At 50.3% G+C, this 23,162-nt stretch overlaps 1 protein-coding gene across 1 annotated transcript in view; it reads right to left on the reverse strand.

Annotated features, from left to right (window-relative positions):
* EVC2 (EvC ciliary complex subunit 2) overlaps positions 1-10,323 on the reverse strand; it is a 132,512-nt gene extending 122,189 nt beyond the window's left edge. The window contains exons 1-4 of the mRNA XM_008048680.1: positions 10,275-10,323; positions 7,731-7,897; positions 4,296-4,364; positions 1,760-1,946 (exon numbers count right to left, since the gene is read on the reverse strand). Coding sequence (XP_008046871.1) covers positions 1,760-1,946; positions 4,296-4,364; positions 7,731-7,880 — 406 coding nt within the window. The 5' untranslated portion in view covers positions 7,881-7,897; positions 10,275-10,323. The remainder of the gene's footprint in view (positions 1-1,759; positions 1,947-4,295; positions 4,365-7,730; positions 7,898-10,274) is intronic.
* Positions 10,324-23,162: the final 12,839 nt, after the last annotated feature.

A 23,162-nucleotide genomic window follows, 5' to 3' on the forward strand; every position in this document is an offset into this window, starting at 1 on the left:
AACTACAGGTGTGCGCTACCACACCCAGCTAATTTTTTTGATTTATTGTAGAGATGAGGTCTTGTCAAGTTGCCCAGGCGGGTCGCGAACCTGCAGGCTCAGGAAATTCACTCACCTTGGCCTCCCAAAGCGTGGGATGACAGGCTGAACCACCGAGCTCGGCAACAATTTTTTTTTAATCCGCCAAGTATGGTAGTGTGCACCTGTAGTCCCAGCTACTTGGGAGGCTGAGATGGGAAAATGGTTTGCGCCCAGGAGGTTGGGGCCACAGTGAACTCTAATCATGCCACTGCATTCCAGCCTTTCTCTCTTAAAAAAACAACAAAAGAAAAGGAATTGGGGCTGATCTTTATATCACTGAAAGAAGGTAAGCACCGAAGATCACTGAGCTGGGACATATAACACTCTTGATGACATCATTTAAACCAGAGCCAGCCAAAAGGGTACTACTTGGGGGCCAGTTCCACTAGTAGCTTCTGTCAATGACAGTGTGTTAAAAAGCATTCTGAGACCTCATCTAGGCTCCCAGGGGAAGCGCAGCATGACCAAGGAGCAACTGGGACCATGAGTAGAGGCGAAGAGTCCGTGAGCGTTCCAGGCATGTGGAAAAGAGCTGTAGCGCAGTGGTGCCCCAGGTGTCTTGACTGCTGCCAGCCCTGTGACCTTGGGCAAGCTTCTCCACCACTGCAGTCTCAGTCTCTTTGGAAATGAGGTACCTGCCAAGAATCAGAGAAGTCTCCACCCTCCCAGGGAAATGGACAGTTCTGATGTCAGGATAGCAACCGAATCCCAGAATCGTTTTTGAACCAGCTTAACAGGCCAGGTGCTGTGGCTCATGCCTATAATCCCAATACTCTGGGAAGCCAAGACGGGAAGATGACTTGAGGCCAAGAGTTTGAGACTAGCCTGGGCAACATAACAAGACCCTGCCTTTACAAAAAAAATAAAAAATCAGCCAGGTGTGGTGGCAGGCGCCTGCCGTCCCAGCTACAAGGGCAGCTGAGGTGGGAGGATTACTTGAGCCCAGGAGTTCAAGGTCACAGTGAGTTATGGTCATGTCACTGTACTCCAGCCTGGGCAGCAAAGTGTGACCCCATCTCTACAAAAACAAAGCAAAACACAGTGACAAATCACCTCTGGAAACAAACCTCTGAAAACCATCCAGTGAGGGTGGTACACTTTGCAAAACAGCCAGTCAGCAGGGGAGTTACCCCCCTGACCATGCTTGGCTGTGTTTAAACACGCTTGAACATGCCTAAACATGCCAGAACATCTCACAAACATGCTTCTGTGTCTGATGTCAACATACTCCCACCTCTGTCCAGCACAACCCAAAACAAACTCTTCATCTTATTGACTAATGGCATTTTGAGCATCTGGGTGACTGGTATACTAGCGTTCACTGTCAACTTTATCTTGGAGTATGTCTGAAATTCTTCATAATAAAAACTGAACAAACATGTGTATGTATGTATGTATATGTATGTGTGTGTGTGTGTGTGTGTGTGTGTGTGTGTGTGTGTGTGTATTTTCTTTTTTTAACTCACAGCTTTTTCCCCAAATCCAACCTCTCTCTAACATACATAAGAATTTCAGCCTTTTGGTTACAGACATTAAATGGGGTCTCTTTTTGTGATGCCCTGACCGTAAGATCCACTGGGAGGATTAACTGAGTGAACAGACATAAAGCATCTACATCAGCCTGCAAGTACCTGTATGTATTGTTACCACTTGCCACCCCGGACTTCTCCACTATTACCTTGCAGAAACTTCTTTCTGAAAGTCTGGACTCCTTCCGAGGTCCTATTTCCGACAGACTCCCTCATGGCGAGGCCAGTGATGTTGTCCAGAAGGAGGAGGTTGGAGAGGTTGGCTGACAAGGGTGAACTGGTGTTGTTGACCAGCAGCCATATGTGGGCTGCCTGTGGCTCACTCTGCCCGGACACCTGGGACAGGAAGGGATGGAATGAGCACATGGGTGCTGACAGGTCTGACAAGTCCAGTTTCCCGAAATGATGTGTGAGCCCAACTTGGGCACACCAGGTCTCCAGGAAGAGGGGAGGGTATCCTGGTCACACAAAGGGTCTGAGAACTTATCAGGCTCCATCTGGTTTCAAAGGCCCCCAGGAGGGTTTTGACCCACACTTGCCTAGCTGTTGCTTGGAGACAGTTTCAAAGAAATGGAGACCCTGAAATGCAGTGAAATAATCCCTGCAGAGCATCTTAGAAGAAAAAATATACAAGCGCAGAACCACAGTCGGGCTGGGGAGATGGTGACAAACGGTGTCACCAAGAAAAGCAAACAATGGCTCTTTGTTATTCAGGTGCTTTGAAGATTCAGTCCCAGCACCAGAACCCTGGGTGGGGTCTCTGCTGGTCACAGGATCTCCAGGAATGACCTTGGCGGCTCACCGGTGTCCTGGCCCATCTCCCCCATTCAGGCTTTGTTCGGGTGGCTCTGCGGCTGGAAGCTGTCCAGCGGCCTGGGTAGCAAGCTCTCCACCTGGGCTCTGACCCTTGCTCCCCTCTTTTTTTATTTTTACTTTTTATTTTTTGAGTCGAAGTCTCACTCTGTCGCCCAGGCCGGAGTGCAGTGGCATGCTCACGGCCACCGCAGCCTCAATCTGCAGGGCTCCGGTGATCCTTCCGCCTCAGCCCTCCAAGTAGCTGGAACCACAGGCATGTGCCACCAAGCCCGACTACTTGCTCTGCTCTCTAACCTTATCTCCTATTCCTCCTACACCTCCTTCTCCCTAGCTCTGTGAAACAGAAGTAGGATCTGGAGAAGGAAAGAAACAATATGCATTCCAGACTGAGTGAACTCTGGAATATAAGTGTATAAAGCAAGCTTCAGTAAACTGCCACCTATGTAAAGAGGAGGAGAAGGAAGGTACACGTGTGTACACATGCATGCATGCACGCATGCACACTCCCAACTGCATGCATATGACAGGAACTGTCTCTAGACGGATAGATGAGACACCACTAACACTGACTGCATCCAGCAAGGCAAACAAGGTAGCCAAGGGCCTATGATAAAATGACGGTGGTGCAGTAAAGAACTAACTCAGCAAGCCTGGGCTGTCCAAACCCTCCACACTCCAAAAAAAGGAGTGTCCCTTGACCAGCTCCTGGGAGATAACCTCTAAAGCCTGTGGGACGCCCGGCCTGAGTGCTTTCGTATGCCCGGGGCCTGGGATCTCACCAGCTGGTTGAAACCAATGATGTGATGTGTGGTGTGTGCCTTGGGCCACACCATGACTTCTGGAGGTCCTGGAGAGTGAGAACTAAGGTCAGTCTCACAGGTGCTCCTTGCCTGTGTGACAGAGCCCCGAAGATGCCACCGGGAGAACCCAGCTGGACGCTCGGGCCTGGTCTCTCCTGAGTTCTGACATTTGCCTTTTCCTTTGCTGGCTTTCATCTGCATCCTTTCACCATAATTGACTGTAACTGAGAGCATGCCGACTTTTCTGAGTTCCGTAAGTCCTTCTAGCAAATCACTGAACCTGAGAGAGGTGTTGGAGACCCGAGACACCAAGACAGTATTAATAAGCATCTCGTGGGATTAGTAAGATGGAAATCTAAAAAACATCAAACTTTTAAACCTGTCAGGTACCATATTCATGTTTATAATCTAAAAGAATAGATCACACTATCATGTTCTAAATGATCACTATGAACTTTTACTGACAATTATTATTATTTTTTTTTTTTTTTAGTTGGAGCCTCACTCTGTCACCCAGGCTGGAGTGTAGTGGCACACTCACCGCCACCCCAGCGTCGACCTGCTGGGCTCCGGCGATCCTTCTACCTCAGTCTGCCAAGTAGCTGGAACTACAGGCATGTGCCACCACACCCAGCTAATTTTTTGATTTCTTATGGAGATGAGGTCTTGCCAAGTTGCCCAGGCTGTTCTCCAACCCCTGGGCTCAGGCAATCCCCTCACCTCAGCCTCCCAAAGTGCTGGGCTTGAGCTACCATGCCTGGCCGACAATTATTTAATTGTTCCAAAAAAACCTCGGTCTAGCGTGGCCTTGTCAGATATCAGAACCCTTGTTTATTTCATCACGTGTCTAGACATGGGTAGACCAGCCCATGATTGGCCCGTTCTTCGATACATGACTCCAATGCATGATTTGAGCAAAATCTAACTGTTCTTTCATTGAGTAGAAGCCAGGAAAGAAGAACGAGGGCGTGAGATTCCCCGGCAGCGTATTCCTGGTCTGGGTGAAGGCACAGAACACCTGTCGTCACAGGGACTTGGCAAACCAGGGCCGACAAACCAGAAAACTTACCATTGCACATTTGTGAAAAATCACTCCATTCTCAGAAGTCTCTTGACTGTCTCTTGAAATGTCCCCATACTATGAGAAAAAATATAGGAATTATTAGAAGATGAAAAATATTTCCTGTTATACATATTTAATAAACTTACAAGACAATGAACATTTTAAAGGAGGGTAGAGGGATTACTTCTGTTAATCCTTAAGTAATCTTGAAGACTTAATTTAAAAAGAGCATTAAAGGATTGGAAATTAAAACCTCTGAGCAAAGAAGAATGAAGACGTGAGATTCCCCGGCGGTGTATTCCGGGTCTGGGTGCGGATGTCCGGAACACCTGTCATCACAGGGACTTGGCAAACCAGAAAACTTACCATTGCACATTTGTGAAAAATCACTCCATTCTCAGAAGTCTCTTGAACGTCTCTTGAAATGTCCCCATTTGTCTGTTTGTTGGCAAACCAGGGCTGACAAATCCGCAAGGAGAGTGTGAGCAGAGCCATGAAAAAAAATCACATAATGCCTGGAACACGGACCATGTGCGTCCCGGCTGTGGGCTGACTGAGTACCCCAGCCACACCATGGTAGGGGATGGGTGAAACCAAGGGCAGTGTGCAGGGTGGCCTCTCTGTGAGCTGGCCCCATCGTCAGCGTAAAAAGTATCCCCCGTGTTCGGCCTCCCCAGCCCTGCAATGGCTGCTATGGAAAGATTCCAAAGCCAAGCCAAGGGCTTGCTGTCAAATGCAAGCTTCCCGTGGCCCTGGAAGCCCCAGGCGTCCATTCCTCTCGTAATCGCAGTCAACATCTGTTCATTTCAGGCCTTGCCATCCCCCTTGACTCCAGGGCCCTAGTGTCCCCACTGGAATATGTCCATGTCCTGATATCTAGAACCTGTGGATGCGCTTGTATTTGGAAAGGGATCTCTGAGGATTTAACTAAGCTAAATCAAGATAAGATCATCCTGGATTATCCAGGTGGGCCCTACATCCAATCACATGTGTCCCTGTAAGGGAAACACGGAGAAGACGAAATAGACACAGAGGAGAAAGCCGAGGGTACATGGAGGTAAAGACTGGAGTGATACAGTCAGTCAAGGAAGGCCTGGAGGCATCAGAAGCTCAAAGAGGCAGGAAGGATGCTCCCATACAGCCTTCAGGGCGCCCGACACCTGGATTTCAGACTTCTGGCCTCCAGAACAGTGAGAGAACACATTGCTGTAGTTCTAAGCCACCTAATTCACGGTCATTTGTTATAGCAGCCTCAGGAAATTAATATAACCTCTTAGTGTGGTATCCACGCACATCCTTGAAACCTGACTGGAACCCTACACCATCGAGGAAGCTTTCCTTGGCTCTCCTGGCTGGGACAACCATGCCTCCCCAGCTCTCTACTTTACCCCCTGGTCACCTGCAGTGGGATAAGCTGTATTCAGGGCCACAGACTACAGCAGCTCTAAGGGATGTTAACCTTCAAAAAATGGCTATCATTTCCCGAGGGTCAGGAGTTGCACTCATCACTTTACAGGGGTGGATTCCATCTCTCCCACTTTACAGATGAGGAAACTAAGGCTCAGAAAGGTTCATTCACTTGCCCAAGGTCGTGCCGGCAGGAAGCTTGAGACGACCCAGGCCTGGGTGGCTCCAGTTCCCATGATCCTTCCACAACTTGCATCCCTTCTCCACAGCATAACCCTCTCATTGTGCAGAGAACAGACAAATAAGCCGAGAAAGGAAGCGACTGTCCAAGGTACACGCAGACAACGGGCAGTAGCATCAGCCCCACCCAGGCCTCTGATTCAGTTGAGCTTTCCATCCCCCACACCCGCCCTGACGTCTTTTTGACGTGCCCAAGCCCTCAAGGAGGGACCTTTCTCTCCTTCTGATAATCAGGCAGTATCTTGTACACAGTAAGTGATAAATACAGCTTGCTGAGTAAGTGCAGAAGGGTGCTGCTGCGTGAGGTGACAAGTTACAGGTTGCTCATGAGACGAGAAAGAACAATGACCACTGCAGCGGGATGAAGGGTGGCCCCCAAAGGACACGTCCAGGTCCTGATCCCTAGAAGCTGCAAATGTGTCCTCATTTGGAAAAGGGATCTCTGGAGACGTAATTAAGCTAAGGATCTCAAGATAAGATCATCCTGGATCATCCAGGGGGCCCTCCATCCTGTCACGAGCATCCTCAGAAGTGACACACAGAGCAGAAGGCACAGACACACAGGAGGTGGCCAAGGGCAGACGGGCGCAGGGACTGGAGTGACACAGCCCAGGAAAGCCTGGAGCCACCCGAAGCCGGAAGAGACGGAAAGGGTCCTCCCTTAAGCCCTTCAAGGGAGCAGGCCCTGCCAACACCCGGTCGCAGACTCTGACCTCCGGAACGACGAGCACATTCCTGTTGGTTGAAGCCACCCAGCTGCTGGCCATTTGTTCCAGCAGCCCCAGGAAACAAATATAACAATGAGCCAGAAGCCAAGAAAGGGTCCTTGGCCATCATAGTCCACTGGCCAAGCTCAACAGTTCTCGGGTCATTTTAAGTTATTAAATCTATGTAGAAAGACAGTCCTATGTGGAGCCACCCCATAGAACAGAATATTACACAGCAGCAAAAGCACAGAGTGGCGGTCAAGAAAAGAGGTTTCCGGCGGGGTTGGTGGCTCAGCCTGTAATCCCGCGTCTTGGGAGGCTGAAGTGAGTGGATTGCCTGCACCCGCGGGTTCGAGACCCACCTGGGCAACGTGGCGAGACCTCATCTCCACAATAATTTTAAAAATTAGCTGGGCGTGGTAGTGTGCGCCTGTAGTTCCAGCTATTTGGAAGGCTGAGGCGGAAGGATCACCGGAGTCCAACAGGTCGAGGCTGCGGTGGCCGGGAGCAGCCACTGCACTCCAGTCTGGGTGACAGAGTGAGACTCCAACTCAAAAAAAAGAAAAGAAAAGGGGTTTCCAACCTCGGCTCTGACACTTCTACCTGTGGGAGGACCTGGGATGATTTCTCAGTCTCTCTAATCCTCAACTTCCCGTCCATAAAATGGGGATAAAAACACTATCTGTCTAAGAAAGATACCATGCAGCTCGAATGAGATTGTGCACATGAGTGCTAAACCCAGTGTCTGGAATGTGGTAAATATTTGTTAAACGTTCACTTCTATCATGGCCTCCTGTTTTAACAGCTGACGGCGAACCGGTCTGATTAAAGCCGGTCCAAGCCTTGCTTCAGAAACACCAGACCAGGCAGCCTGTGCTCTGAGTCAAACCTCCTATCCGTCTAAATACTCCATGTTGTACTGCAGAAATAGCACTTTTTAAAAATAAATGGACTTGCTCCCCAATGATAACTATACTTAGGGAGAGAAGAGAAACAGGCTTTTTTGAGGAACAAAAGCCTGTGACATTCTACATACGGTTAGCTCGAAATTGGTTTCTTTCCAGCTTCTGATATTTCTGTTACTTACCAGGTGGTGTGTCATAGGAGATTCTCTTTTAAATAAGGCCTTCTTTGGCCAGGAGGGGATGAAAGCAAATAAGGAATGAGTCCACAGCCCAGGAGAGGCTGCAGAAGTCGGGAGTGGAATAGAGATTTCAATTTTCTTGTGCAATTTCATTCCAAGTGGTGCTTCTGCTGCAAAACAGCGACACACATGCAAAAAAAAGACAGCAAGACCCAGTGGTTAAACTCTGAAGGTAGACTACAGTATGTGGAGGGCACCTGAAAAATTTTGGCTGAAGAAGTGAATTAATGAAGAAGTGAAACTAATGAATGAATAAATAACTTATTATCTCTTTGCTGGGAAGATGAGATATGCTCACTGGGAAGCTCCAGAGTTTGAGTGTTTCTTGAACCCTGGTCTCTGTATCTGGCTTGTATGACCCCACCCAGGAATCCGAACCACTGGGCAGGGGTGGTACCCTGGGTGGCTCTTACACAGACAGCATCAGGCAGCCCTGGGTTCAAATTGTGACTCTGCCATTCACCCACTAAGAGTTGCTGGGCATATCCCCTAACCTCACTATGCCTCAGTTCCCTCACTCTAAGTGGACAGCACAGGGCTTACCTCCCTGAGTCTTCTGAGCGCCTGTCCACTGCAGGGGAGCTCTCAATGAATGCCACCCATGACCATCCTAACTATGAGGGATCCATGCACAGCCAGACAGAGATGCCCGCTGAGCCACCCAACATGAAACGACTCCCTCTAGAATTTGCTCTGTATCGGCATATTTGGAAGATACATGAGCATTATGGGTAAGCACAGAAATGTCACTTGAAAGTTCCTGGCTGATAAAGAAGAAAAAAGTCATGTCCTTGGCAGCAACATGGATGCAGCTGGAGGCCGTCATACTAAGTGAACTATCACAGGAACAAAGAAGACTGCACATTCTCACGCATAAGCAGCCCTAATCGCTGGCCACATGAGCACAAGGGTGGGGACAGCAGATGCCGGACGCGGATAGGGGAGAGAGGGAAGGGAGAAGGCAGATGGGGCCACATGGCGACACGTCGGGTACCAGGCCCACCACCGGGGAGAGCCAGTCAGCTAGAAGTCCAAACTTCACCTGCATGCATCCTTCTTAAGCAGTAAACCCTCACTTGTATCTCCCAGTGGCTGGCCAGCGGTGGGGTCCTGGAGAGGTCAGCTGAGTCCTCTGAGTCTCAGATCACCTCACCTGGGAATGTGGCTAAGATACCAATGAAATGGGGTGGTCTGAGGAGCCAATAAGTGCCATGCTGCACGTGAAAACTGCTTCCGAGAATCAAGTGCTTAAAGGCAGAAATTTTATTTTTGAGGTGACCTACACGATCGGGTTGGGCTTTTCTACACTTATCTTCCATCCAAACACAAACTATAGTTTGACTCAATGAATTTATTTTTCAGTTTTTCTACCCAGAGTATTGATAGCAAGGTCTTTAGAAATGCCTTTGAAACCCTCTATAGATTTTCAAAATATATTTGGAAAAAAATGAACATTTGAGAAAAATGGTGTAAAACTGGGTCCTAGATACAATTAGGGTTTTTCTTTTTTTTCTTGGATAGGGTCTGGTGTTGATTCAGTTCCCAAGCTCGGATGGAATATGGGTCCCTACCAGGAAACCAACCAGCCGCTCACCACGGAAAGAGGTGCTCCACCAGGCCAGCGCTGACTTCGTGCATCAGGAATGTCAGAGTAAATTACCTGGGTGCAAGTGAGCCCAGCGCCCATCTGTGGACCCCAGCACAGCCCCTCAGACTAAGGGGCAAATGCTTGGCTGGCAGACCGGCTGGCCATGAAACCTTACGGCCAACCCTAAACCCTGAAGCTTTATTTCCGGCATGCCCGTTCCGGCCTGCTGGCTCTCCTGGTCCTCAGCTCTCACGCAGACTCCAGCATGACACTCCCCGTCAGGGAGGACCTCTCCTCTATCAGCAAGAGCCCCTCGCGGTCTGTACAGACAAGCAGGGCCCACCTGGATCCCAGCCCATCCCGTTCCTCAGGATGCCAGAATCAGGCAAAGCCCAGAAAACTCCACCCCCTGCCCCCAAGAACAGGTTCGGGGACAGGCTTGGGACTCAAGCTGAGCCCATCGGTCTTCCCTGAAACTTCTGCCACAACCCCTGGGGAAAAAATCTCTTCCACGTTGCAGGTGCCAGCTGTCAGGCTTCTGGGCGACTGGGACTCCCATGGCATCCTTCCCACCATGTGGAAAGGATGCACCTGAGAGGGACACTTGCTGGGGAGAGCTGGGGCCAAGATGGAACGAGAAAGGCAGAGCCCCAAACACCAAGAACATCAGGCTCCCAGATCCACCTACCCCAGATTCTGCTTGGTGCCCTGAGCTCCAGCCGGCTTGGGGGAGGAGGCACACTGCCCTAGTTCTGGAGGGTCAGGGAATGACCTACCTGTCCAGAGCAGAGAGATGCTGAAAGGACCGGCGGCATGTGAGGGGGGTGCGGGAGGGGGGACTCGGGGTTCTGGTTCATTACGGCCAAAACAAGGGCAGATCAACCAGAAGAAAAACGTACCTGCAGTCTTAAAGTGACAGCTTCCCACACTGGGCCAGATCAGACAGGGCAAGTCCTAAAAAGGTCAAAAGGCATGAAGTCATTAACTGAAAGACACGCTCACAGCAGTGGTGATAAGTTACTTTTGTAAGTGGCTCCACGGAGAGGAACTGCACTTTTGTCCAGAAGTCTGAAGTTCACTTTTCTAAGCCAAGCCTCCCCACCAGCTCTTGAGTACCAGACCACCTTCCCCTTTCCATGGAGAACACCTGTTCAGTCATAACTGCAGTCCTGGGAGCTGGCCAGGAAGGCAGCACAGTGTGGCTGAAATGCCTTAACAGTCAGAAAGACCTGGGTTCGAATCTCAAGTCTGCTTTTCATGAACCTTGTGACCCTGGGTAAGCCAAGAGCCTCCGGATTCCTAGGATCCTGCAGGTTTTCACAGAGTGGCAGGTAACAGGGAGTCAAAAGAACCAGATTCTAGCTGGAAGCATCTACTTGCTGTGTGTCCCTGGCTAAGTCTCTCAGCCTCTCTGAGCCTCAGACCGCTTCTGAAAAGTGACCTCAGAGCCTCCTCCCAGCCTGCTCAGCCTTATTTGTGATGAAAATTTGTCCAAACTGAGCCCAACCAAACCCTTCCGGTCCACCTTTGTGAAATACTAGGCCCCAGGAAGGCCAGGACCTCTCTACCAAACGGTCATAGTAATAACAACAACAACAGCTGCCCTGGCTGGAGCCCTCTCAATGTGCCAGGCCCCATGCTATGCCCTCCAAGCAAACGGCACAGGCAGTCTACATCAGAACCCAGGGAAACAGTGCCCTCACTGTCCAGTACTATCCCCAGATTCAGGGTAACTAGACAATGCACTCTAGGGAACTCGCCTGGAGGTGACAAGGAGTAGAGGCTAGGTCTGCATGCAAGCATCCTGGCTCTGCCCGTGTGCTGGCCCTGCCGCACTCGCTGCTTTCTGTGTCAGGGAAAGGCACTCAGGCCTGGCTTCCGGGTCTGTCGAAGGGGTCACACAGCCCTCACACGGGTGACACACCAAAGAAAGCGTGCGATCGGACGGGACCGACAGGACACTCTTGTGGCTACTGTCTTTGCCCACTTAGAGAGCTCTCCTGAGTCCTTTCTTGTGGCCAGAGTAAGCCTGTCTCCATGGACACAGGAGTGGTCACTGTGTCTCGGGCCCAGTCCTTATGGGCCTCCACAGTTTCCCCAGGGTGGCTCTGCTGGGGTGACGTGAGTTCGGCCATGTTAGAGGCCGACTTTCCACCCACCGGGACAGAACTTGACGTCCACTCATGAAGACGTAGATGGACTGATGGAAAACGCAGAGACAGAGGAGGAGACCGGCAGAAGGGGAGGGAATGAGGAGGAACTGACCCGGCAGATCCCGCCAGCCTTGCACCGAGCCCACCCTGGAATTCCCGGTTTATGGAGACAGATGTCTGGCCTCAGCTGGTCCCCATGGTGCTATGGTACGGGCAGCCCAAAGAATCCTATTGAAAATAGTAAATGACGGTACAAACATTCTGTGATCTATGCAGCCATTACAAAGAATAAAGCAGTGTGATTCAGCAATCCACCTCTGGGCGTATGCTCAAAATCACTGAAAGCGGGTCTTGGGGAGACATTTGCACACCCATGTTCATCGCAGCCCTATTAACAATGGCCGAAAGTGGAAGCCACCAAAGTATATGTCCACGTATGAACAGATAAGCAAAATGTGGTCTATCCACACAACAGACTGTTACTCGACCCCCAAAGACAGAAACCCTGTCACACACTACCACACATGTGAAGCACATGTGAGGACGTATGAGGACACGGTTCTAAGTGAAATAAGCCAGTCACAAAATGGCAAGTCCTGTACGGGTTCACTCATACGAGGCTCCTGAAGTCATCAAACTCATAGGGACAGTAAGTACAACGGTGGTTGCCAGGGGCTGGGGGAGGGTAATGGGGAGTGCCTGTTTCATGGGGACAAGAGAGAAAGAGTTAACACCACTGAACCATTCAACGTGGTTTAACACCACTGAACCACCTTAACACCACTGAACCATTCAACGTGGTTTAATACATACACTTAAACGCGGTTAAGAGGCCAAATTTTGCTATGTGCATTTTACTGCAATTAAAAATAAAAATAAATAATAAACGAAGACGTATATTTACCCAGAGAACGCTAAGCTATATCAAGCAAAATCTCCAAGTCACCAAATTAGGAATATCATCCCATTTCATAAAAACGGGGTGTTTAGATATTTGGCAATGGTTAATCATTATACTTATTTATTTTATCTATTTTTATTTATTTATACAAGTCTGACGACTAGATTAGTGAACCATCCTAGAAAAAGTGCTACATACCTCATTGCTGAATATCACTATGGTCACCTTCCAAGTACTCCCCTCGGGAAGCTAGGCACTGATGCCAGCTCCTAGTCTGCGTGTCAAAGCAGTATTGGGACTCTGCCTGGAATGGCCATCAGAGCTGTTGTCATTTGTTGAGGTCTGACAATTAAGTTCACAACTTGTCACCATGTGCTTACCTTGGCAGCACTGTACAAACAGCTGAATGAGAACACCCTCCCTACTCCCCTGATCTGGCCCCCATGACTTTTAGATAAAGGGAATATTGAAAGGAAGACATTTTGATGACACTCAGGACACCAAGGTACTATATCGACAGCTCTGATAGTCATTCTAGAAAGAGTCCCAGCTGGGCCCGCTGGCTCAGCCTATAATCCCAGTGCTTTGGGAGGCCAAGGTGAGTGGATTACCTGAGCCCGCGGGTTCGAGACCTGCCTGAGCAACTTGGCGAGACCTCATCTCTACAATAAACCAAAAATTAGGCGTGGTAGCACGTGCCTGTAGTTCCAGCTACTTGGAAGGCTGAGACGGAAGGATTGCCGGAGTCCAGCAGGTCGAGGATCTGGTGGCCGGGAGTGTGCCACTGCACTCCAGTCGGGACGACGGAGCGAGACTCCAACTCAAAAAACAAAACAAAACAAGAAAAACAGTCCCAAAATTGCTTTAATGAGTGGACTAGGCGCTGGCATCAGTGCCTAGCTTCCCAAGGGGAGTACTTTGAAGGTGACCGTGGTGATATTCAGCAGTGAGGAACGTGGCACTTTTTCTAGGCTGAGTTCGTGAGTTTGATTGTCAGGTGTCCTATACTCACATTCAGGTATGCCTACATTTATATGTATGTATCAATATGCTCATGCTATATGCATATATTTTGTAAAAATATTTAGCACTGACATTGATGTATTCAATGTATAATTATAAATTTAGGAACATAATGTCCAACATATCCTAATTCTAAGCTATTTTTCTTTCTTTTTTTTTTAATTTTTTTAATTAATTAATTTATTTTTTATTTTTTTTTGAGTTGGAGTCTCACTCTGTCGCCCAGACTGGAGTGCAGTGGCTGCTCCCGGCCACCACAGCCTCAACCTGCTGGGCTCTGGCGATCCTTCCACCTCAGCCTTCCAAGTAGCCGGAATTACAGGTATGCGCAACCATGCCCTGCTGATTTTTTGATTTATTGTAGAGATGAGGTCTCGCTGCCCAGGCGGGTCTCGAACCCGCGGGCTCAGGCAATCCACTCACCTCAGCTCCCAAAGGCGCGGGATGATAGGCTGAGCCACCGAGCCCGGCTAAGCTATTTTTCAAAGCCTAGAACAGGCCACCCCAAAGTGCTGCCGCTGATCCCTGTGGGGAAGACTCTTTTCTGTGTCGCTTCATGTCTTACCCTGAGGCGCGTGTGTCCAATGCGTCAGTGCAACAAAGGCAACCATGATAAAACAGACTCAGGAACAGGAGCCAGACCACGGGGCTACTTTGCGAGCCTGTTTCTTTGGGGTTTTGGCTTCCAGGCCCCCACACCTGGCGTGAACACTGGCCCTGGGAGCCTGTCTGGGCAGGTAGGTGTGCCCAGGACAACCACCAGCCCGTGAAGCGTCGTCTACAAGGCAGAGAGATACACCCTTCCGCAAGAGAACGCGTCCATCTGCCAGAAACGTCGTGCTGTGGAATAAGCCTCTACTGCCATCTGGCAGGGAAAAACATCATGAGAAGCACACACACCCAGGCTTTGCAGAGTGACTTCCTTCCAACAAGGACAGCACGGTCGTGTGCCACCCAACAAGAGGGATACCTTCTGAGAAATGGGCCCTTGGGCGGCATGCTTGTTGTGGAACATCCTCGTGTGTACTACACACACCTAGATGGTCTAGTCTGCTCCATACCTCGGCTATGTGGACCAGCTGTGGCTCCCAGGCTACAAACCTGTACGGCATATCCCTACTGGATACTTGGGCAGTTGTAGCACCATGGTGTCTAGGGATCCCCACCACCTACGTGGTCCGTCACGGACGGAAACGTCTTTCTGCAGTGCGTGAATGTCTAGAAAGGGTGAGAAGGGTAATTTCACAATAAAGAAGCCCGACAAACATGGCTCCAACCAGGTCAACACCAGCAGCGAGAGTCACGTTCACAGTGTGCACCCAGACAACTTCCAAGGGTGAAGCATCCTACAAGAGACCTGTCCGGTCCTCTGCAGAAATGTCAAGGTCATCAAAAACAAGGACAGCCAGAGCAACTGTCACAGCCACGAGGAGCCCAAGGAGACGTGACAACCGAATGTGACACGGGATCCCGGAACAGAAAACAGATACCAGGCAAAAACAGAGGGAATCTGAATAAATGATGGATCTTAATAGTAATTTATCAATACTGGCCCATTAACCGTAACAAGTATACCCTGCTATTCATAGTTCATAATAGGGGAAACTGTGTGGCAGGGGGAGAGACACGAACTTTCTATCCTATACGTTCAAATTTTCTATAAATCTAAACCTGCTCTAAGAATTAAAGTCTATTCATTAAGAGCAAGTATCTCCATGAGGTTTCTGATGTGCAGTGGCCCTCGGATATGGTGCCACAGTGTACCCTATAATACCACACAGATGCACACCTGTACAACCCCTGCCCCCTGGTAGAAGCTTCTGTCCATTCTTCCAACCAGCCCCTGCTACCTGTCAGGCTCTAGGCTGGGCATCACACATCTGGCAGAGCAGACGTAACTCCCAACCTCACCTAGGGGCAATGCTCTCTTACCAGCAGATACAGCCGCCCTGGAGGAAGGCGTAGGTTCCCAGGGAGCAAATGATCCAGGCTAACCTAAGTAAGGAAGCCCCTGGGTAGCTCCAGATGTTGGGCATGCTAGGCTGTGGCCCCCAGGGTGGTCTCGCTGTTTTCTGAGCCCTCACTGCAGGCCCCAGCCTGGGGAGGTGCCTCTCGGGGGGCTCTGGCTCCTCTGAGCTACCTGTCCCCGCAGCACATGGCAGGTGCCAGCCGATACTGCCTTTCAGTGCCCAGCCTCTCTCTCCCTGTCACCCCTCTCTCCAAGATGACACCGTTCCTGTAAAGGTCACCACGGCCACGTCCAGGCCCTAATTACTGACCAGATCTCCCCGTTACACACGACTTACCAGCAGCGCTTGATATGTGTGTGTTCTAGTTTCCTGTGGCTCTGCAACCAACTGTCCATTTAGGAGCTTAAAATGACACAAACGCATTCCCTGACAGTTCTAGAGGTGAGCAGTCGACACAGGTCTCATGGGACTGAGATGGAGCTGTCGGCAGGGCTGCACTCTTTCCCGCAAGCTCCAGGGGAGACGCCGTTCCCTTGCCTTTCCTGGCTTCCAGAGGTAGTCGCGTTCCTGAGCTCTTGGCCTTCTTCCACTTCCAAAGCCGCCGGCAGCAGGCTGAGTCTTCCTCACACTGCATCCCTCTGACCTTCTTGCCACATCTCCTTCTGACTCTTCCGCCACCCTCCTCCATTTTAAGGACCCTTGGGATCACACTGGGACCACCGGACAACCCTGGATATACCCCTTATTCCAAGGTCAACCCACAAGCACCCTGAATGCACGTCAATTCCCCACTGCTGGGTAACTTAACATATCCACAGGTGTCAGAGACTGGGACGTGGACGTTTTGGGGTTCGTTCTTCTGCCGAGCACGGTGAGCCCTTTCTCCTCGCCAGAAAACTCTCTTCTCCTGAAACACTGTCCTTGGTCTCTTGACCACTCCCTTGGTCTTTGTGTCACGGTAATGGTGTCACACCTTCATGAGGTCTCCAGCTCCTTCGTTCTTCTCCGTTCTTCTTCTGGGCCACTAGCTGTGGGGTTGCTCCTGGGCTCGACCCTGGGACCTCACTCCTTCCAACTGAGACTTACCCAAGGTCTCTGACAGTACAGGCCATGTATACACGACCACTCCCCAGTGCCAATCTCTAGTTCAGACTTCTCCCCAGCCAAGTCCAGATTCCACACCCAAACCTCTACTGCGCAGCTCTCCTTGGATGCCTGAGAGACACGTCAACTCAACAGGACCCAAAGAGAGCCCTCATTTCCCCGGCCCTGAGGCTTCTGCACATGAGCCAGTGGTATCTCTGTTGGTGCTTTTGCTCAGGTCAAAATCCTTGGCTTTTGTCTCTGATTCCTCTCTTTCTCTCTCTCTCGGTCCACAACCAATCCCGACGAATCCCACTGGCTCGCCTTCAAAGCAGATCAAACATCCAACGACTCCTCAGCAGCCCACCAGTTACCTGCAATCCAGGCCCCTCACAGCCCGCCTGGCCTCCCGCTGGCTTCCTTGGTCAGCCCTCTGCCATGGGGAGGCTTGGAAAGGACGAGCGGGTCACTTTCCCGCTCAAAGCCCACCCGCAGCATCCCAGGTCGCTTGGCATAGCAGCCAACGTCCTGGCCAGAAAGCTCTACTCCCGACAGCCTTCCCCGTCCCTCATTCCTCTCAGGGCTCCGTCAGCCGCCACCTGCTCAGCGCGCCCCTGCTGCTCACCCTGTCCAAATCACGAGGGTCCCCATCACCTCTCCCAGTCCACTCTGCCCACCATGGGCATTTCTATAGCCACAGCCGCCAATGGTCACACTGGACAGTGACGCGATTCCTTACGTCCTTCCTCCTGCTCTGAGAATGCAGGTTCCTCAGCAGCAAGGGGCTGGTCTTCGTCTGTCTTGTCCCGCTGTGGCCCAAGCACCGAGGACGGGGCCGGGCAGCCCTCCACAGGCATTGTGAAGGAACGGCTGACTCAGAAGCTCATCCTCACTGCTTCCTCCCCTTCCAACGGACTTCTGCAGAAGAACGGCCTGCAGGGACAGACACGTTCTCAACTCTGGGATGTCCAGCATGGAAGCCACTCGGCAGCTGGGTCACTGAGCACAAGACATGTTTAAATGCAAACAGCCACACACAATCAGTGGCTACCGTAGTGGACAGCACCCTTTTAGACCATCTAGCAGACGGCTGTAATTGCTTCTTAGTTCGCCCTTCACAGGAGGGGAGAGAGACTAAGTTAACATAGAACACACGTTCACATTTGCGACACACTTTCTGGTAGAGCCTCGCCATGGAGAACAAGGACTTTGGGATGGACAAATCTGGGGCCACATTCTCACACCACCTGGAGTCATCGTGGCTTCAGTTTCCTCATCTGTAAAAAGGGGTATCATACCACCTTCTTACGAATCGTTAAGGGTTTAAACCGGATACCATATATAAAGCATTTAGCATCGTGCCCAACACATAGTAAGCATTCATTAAACACAATACTACTGCTACTGTTACTAGATATGACTGTGTATCCCTCTTCAGTAAGTCCTCAGTTAATATCATCCACAGGTTCTCGGAAACTGCGACTTTCAGCCAAAGGGCACACTGCGTAACAAAACCACGTTTTCCCTAGGCGAGCAGACATAAACAAGTGTCCTTCTGCTTCAAGGTGCACTTCCAAGAACCTACTGGCAGTGTTAAGTGAGGACTCACTGTACAATACGATGACTATTATCGTCCCTATTGTGATTACTGTGTCAACAGTAATATTGTATCACTATTACCATCATCTCTATGACAATACTGAGAAGGAACTGTAAAAACAGCCACTTTGCAGATGAGGAAAGTAAGACTCAGAGGTAGACAAAGTGTAGGGTCTCAGGTGTGTTTCCTGCTGTATCCCAGGAGCTGCCTGGAAGCAACCGATGTACACAACACTTATGTGTACGTTCATACGTGACATGCCCAAGCGTCCCCAGCTAGTAAACAGTAGAGCTGAGATAGACCTCATGCTTCCAGATGCCCAACCCAGGTTTCCACCCCTCAGCCACTGCCTCGTCACCTCCTACCAGCCTGCATTATTTCACTTCTATTCATTCACTCATTCATTCAATCAATATTGCTGATCACTGGAGAAAAAGCATTCAAAAAGTCCAGCATTCCTTCTTGATAAAAACCCTTGAGCACCTAAGCACAGAAGGAACATTCCTCAAAGCAGTAAGAGCCACCTATGACAAACCTGTGGCCAACATCATGTTTAATGGGCAGAAGCTGACACATTCCCCCTAAGAACTGGAATAAGACAAAGATGCCCACTGTCACCCCTCCTGTTCAACACAGTGCCAGAGCAATCAGGCAGGAGAAGGAAATCAGGGATATCCAAATAGAAAAAGAAGTTAAGCTATCCCTCTTTGTGGACAATATGATTCCACACCTTGAAAACCCTAGGGAGACTGTCAAAGGCCTCCTCTTGCTGACAAATAACTTTAGTAAAGTCTCAGGTTACAAAACCAACATGTATATTACATTTCTATACACCAGCAATGAACAGGTGGAAAACCAAACAAAAAGCACAATTCCATTCACAATAGCCACACACACACACACACACACACACACACACACACACACATGAAGTAGGTTGGCATCCACCTAACCAGAGAAGTGAAAGACCTTTACAATGAGAACTACAAAATGCAGCTCAGAGAAATCAAGGATGACACAAACAGAGGGAAAAGCATCCCATGTTCATGGAATGGAAGAATCAATATCATCTAGATGTCCATCCTACCCGAGGCGACCTACAGATTCAATACCCATCAAATTACCAACATCATTTTTCACAGACCTGGCCAGGACAATACAGAAATTTTTATGGAAACAAAAAACAGCATGGATAGCCAAAACAATCCTCAGCAAAAGAAACAAAGTGGGAGGCATCACACTTCCAGACTTCCAACTTTACTATAAGGCTACAATAATCAAAACAGCCTGGTACTGGTATAAGGACAGGCAGAGAGAACAATGGAACAGGACAGATATTCCAGAAATTTTATTTTTAATGGTCTCTCAGTCAACTCATTTTCGACAAAGCTACCAATAACAATCATTGGGGGAAAGGAAGTCATATTTAGCAAACAGTCTGGGCAAACTGGCTGATCACATGCAGAAGAATGAAACTGGACCCCTACCTATCCCCATATAAAAAAATCAACTCAAAATGGATCAAAGACCTAAACGCAAAACCTTAAACTATAAGAATCCTAGAAGAAAGCATAGAAAACACCCTTATGCACCTTGGAGTAGGCAAAGAATTTTTTACTAAGTCTCCAAAAGCAAATGCTATAAGAGCTAACACAGACAAGTGGAGCCTCATCAAACTGAAAAGCTTTTGCACAGCAAAAGAAAATATCAAGAGAGTAAAGAGACAACCCACAGAATGGGAAAAAGTATTTGGAAAGCATACATTGACAAAGGTCTAGCCCCTAGGATCTACAAGGAGCCCAAACGAAATGAAAGGGGGGGAGGTGACAAGCAATCCCATTAAAAAGTGGGCAAAGGACATGAACAGACACTTCTCAAAAGATGACATACAAGCAGCCAACAGACACACAAAAAAATGCTCATCCTCACTAATCAGCAGAGAGATGCAAATCAAAACTATTAACACAATGAGATACCACCCAACTCCAGTAAGGATGACTAATACTGACATGTTGAAAAATAACAGATGTCAGCGTGGGTGTGGAGAAAAGGGAATGCTTCTACACTGTTTGTGGGAATGCAAGCAAGTTCAACCTCAGTGGAGAACAACGTGGCGATTCCTAAAAGAACTAAAAATTGACTTTCCATATGATCCAGCAATCTTTCTCCTGGGAATATACCCAGAGGAACATAAATCGCTTTACAAAAAAGACACCTGCACACAAATATTTATAGCTGCACTATTCACAGGAGCAAAACCACAGAACCAACCCTGCTACCCACCGAAAGTGAACTGAATAAAGACAATATGGTACATATACAAGATGGAATATTATATAGCCATAAAAAAGAACAAAACCATGAACTTTGCAACAAATCGGATGGAGGTGGAGACCATTCTACTCAGTGAGCTATCACAGAAACAAATAACTGAATACCACGTGTTCTCACTCATAAGTGGGCCCTGAACCCTGGTCACATTAGCACAAGGGAGGGATCAGCAGTCACTGGGCACCGCCAGGGAAGGGAGGGAAGAAGGGTGGGGAGCACATGACAACACGAAAGGTGCCTGGGAGAGGGAGGGCCAGTTGGAAGCCCAAACCTCGCCTGCATGCAGCCTACTTACGTAGCTAACCCTCATTTGCACACCATATCTCTATAATAAAAAAGAACAGCAAAAATCAATAAAATAAACATTTTTGACTTCCTACTATGTAATAATCTGAAAATGGGGATGCATCCCCAAATGAGACACAAAAATGTCCTACTCTCAAGACTAGGAAAATTATAAGCAAAATAATGGTATACCATATATACTATAAACAAAATAGCAACATACTATAAATAGGATATTAGAAGATGATCAGAACAGCGGAGAGAAATTTTAAAAAATGAAAGGGAGACAGAGAGTAACGGGCCTGTCGAAAGGCCTTGCTGAAGGGGCTGTGGGCTATCCAGGGGAGAAGCAGTCAGGGGAGAAGCAGTCAGGCAGAGGCAGAGGAAAGAGCACATGCAAAGTCCCCGAGGTGGGAGTGTGCCTGGTGTGTTCAAGCAAGAGAAAAGGCGGAGGCGCCACAGGCAGGAAAGGAGGAGGGGTCAGGATTCAGGGTCTGCACTGACGCCCGAGTTTTGGGGTGCCCCTGAGCATCCAGGAGCCACGCTGGAGCTCAGAGAAGGCCTCATGGGAAAGGGACACTTGGGAGATGTCAGTGGACATATCACCAAGGAGGTGAGTGTTGACAGAGGAGAAGAGAGTCCAGTACTAGGCCCTGGGGTGCTCCAGCTGCTCAAGGTCAAGGGGAAGTGAAGAAACTCCCTCCCATCCCCCATCTTTCCTGAACCAGCTCTTGAGAAGAGTCTATGGGGTGGTTCCCTCACCTTGGAATTCCAAGGCTGCAACGTTGAAGCTGTAGGAAGTATGCGAGGTATCAGAGAGAGTCACAGAGGATCGCGGCTCTTCCTCTGACTCCCCAAACTAAATGACCTGCCTCCCCACACCCCCCTCACTTCTCCCCATTCTTCTCCTCACAGCACCCAATTACTGGGTGCAGTTAGATACTGGTTCCCTGGCCCCCCTGCACATAGCATGGGACTTAGCAAAGGTGCAGTGTGTGTGTGTGTGTGTGTGTGTAGAGAGAGAGAAAATGAATGAACGAATGTAAAAGGAGGGAGACGGACACTATGCTGAGGAAATGGGTCTTATGCCATCGTTCAGAAGAGCAAGCCTTGAGGGCTGCGACTTGGCTCAGGCCGCTCAGAGAGGAGGTGGCCATGACAAGGACATGGGGACACACAGACCCAAGCTCTTTCCTGCACAGCACAGGGAAGGACTGTCTGAAACAGATCCAGAGTGATGGAGGAGGCTTGGCACCAGGGACAGTGGGACGGGTGTGGGCAGGACCAGGGGCTTGAGACATCGAGGGCACCTGGTCACAGATGCTCATTCTCGGGTCCTTACGGCAGGGGGGAAGCAGCCCTGGAGAGTGAGGTGCCCTCGGTCACTTTGGTCCCAGAAGGCTTCAGGCCCTTCCCAGCAGGCCCTGTCCCTCCCCCTGACAGAGGCATGAGTGCACCCGGATGTTCTGGCAGTGGCTTTCCAGAGAGAAGGCCACACGCAGAGCAGGTGAGGCCGGCCAGACACTCCCCATCTTAAGGGTAGATGCAAGTGGGAGGCCTCTATGAGATGTTCCGTCCCTGGTCGTTCTAACACTCAGTACGCCGACAGAAGTTCTCTAGTGAAAAGCTGAGAAGACGCATGGCGGAAGGAAGCAGAACCTCCCCTAAGTGCCCAACTTTTGCAGCACGTGTAGCAAGGGTTCTGGTGTCTGCAAGTGATGAACTCACAGGAGGGCCCAAGTGGGCCCTGGGGGAGAGCTGGGCGGGTCCCAGGACGGCGTCACCTGGCCAGACCGCCGGCCAGGGCGTTTGGGGGGTTAGAAGCCGGGCTTGCTGCCAGGGGGGAGCGCAAAGCAGGGAAGTCGGGGGTATCTACCTGGACAGACCGCCCTAGAGGCCAAGGAAAGTGGGTGGGGCAGACCACAGGTCAGCGAGGTGAGGGAGGCCCAGTGACAGGGCCGAGCCCAGGGGTGGCAGTGGGGAGGCGGCGGGGCAGACAGCGGAGCTGGGGGGAAGGCAGAGGCACCAGGACCAGACGGCAGGGCGGGTCGAGGGGGACGGCGGGGCTCGCTGCCTTTCCAAGTCTGGGGCCACGGGAAGGGGGCCAGGGCAAAGCGGGAAGGGTGAATTCAGGCAGCAGAGCGCGGACCCAGCCCGCCCCAAACCCTGCCTCTTCGCAAGGGCGGCGCCCCGGTCCAGCGCTCGCTCTGCAAGGCCTCCTCACACGCAGCTCCTCTCACCCCACGTCCGCCTTCTGGGGCGGATGGAGCCAGGCTCCCGCTGGGGAGGCCAGGAGACGGAAGCACACAGTGCGTCGGGGCTGCCGGGCGCAGAGCGGGATTCGAACCCAGGCCACAGAAGTCTGCAGGCCTCGAGCGGCACACACGGAAGCACCGCGAGGCATCCGCTCACACCCCGCCGCCCCTCCCGACCCTTCCCCA

This window comes from Carlito syrichta, unplaced genomic scaffold (assembly GCF_000164805.1).
Source record: "Carlito syrichta isolate Samal-C Ts95f unplaced genomic scaffold, Tarsius_syrichta-2.0.1 Scaffold126498, whole genome shotgun sequence".
In the NCBI taxonomy this organism is placed as follows: domain Eukaryota; kingdom Metazoa; phylum Chordata; class Mammalia; order Primates; family Tarsiidae; genus Carlito; species Carlito syrichta.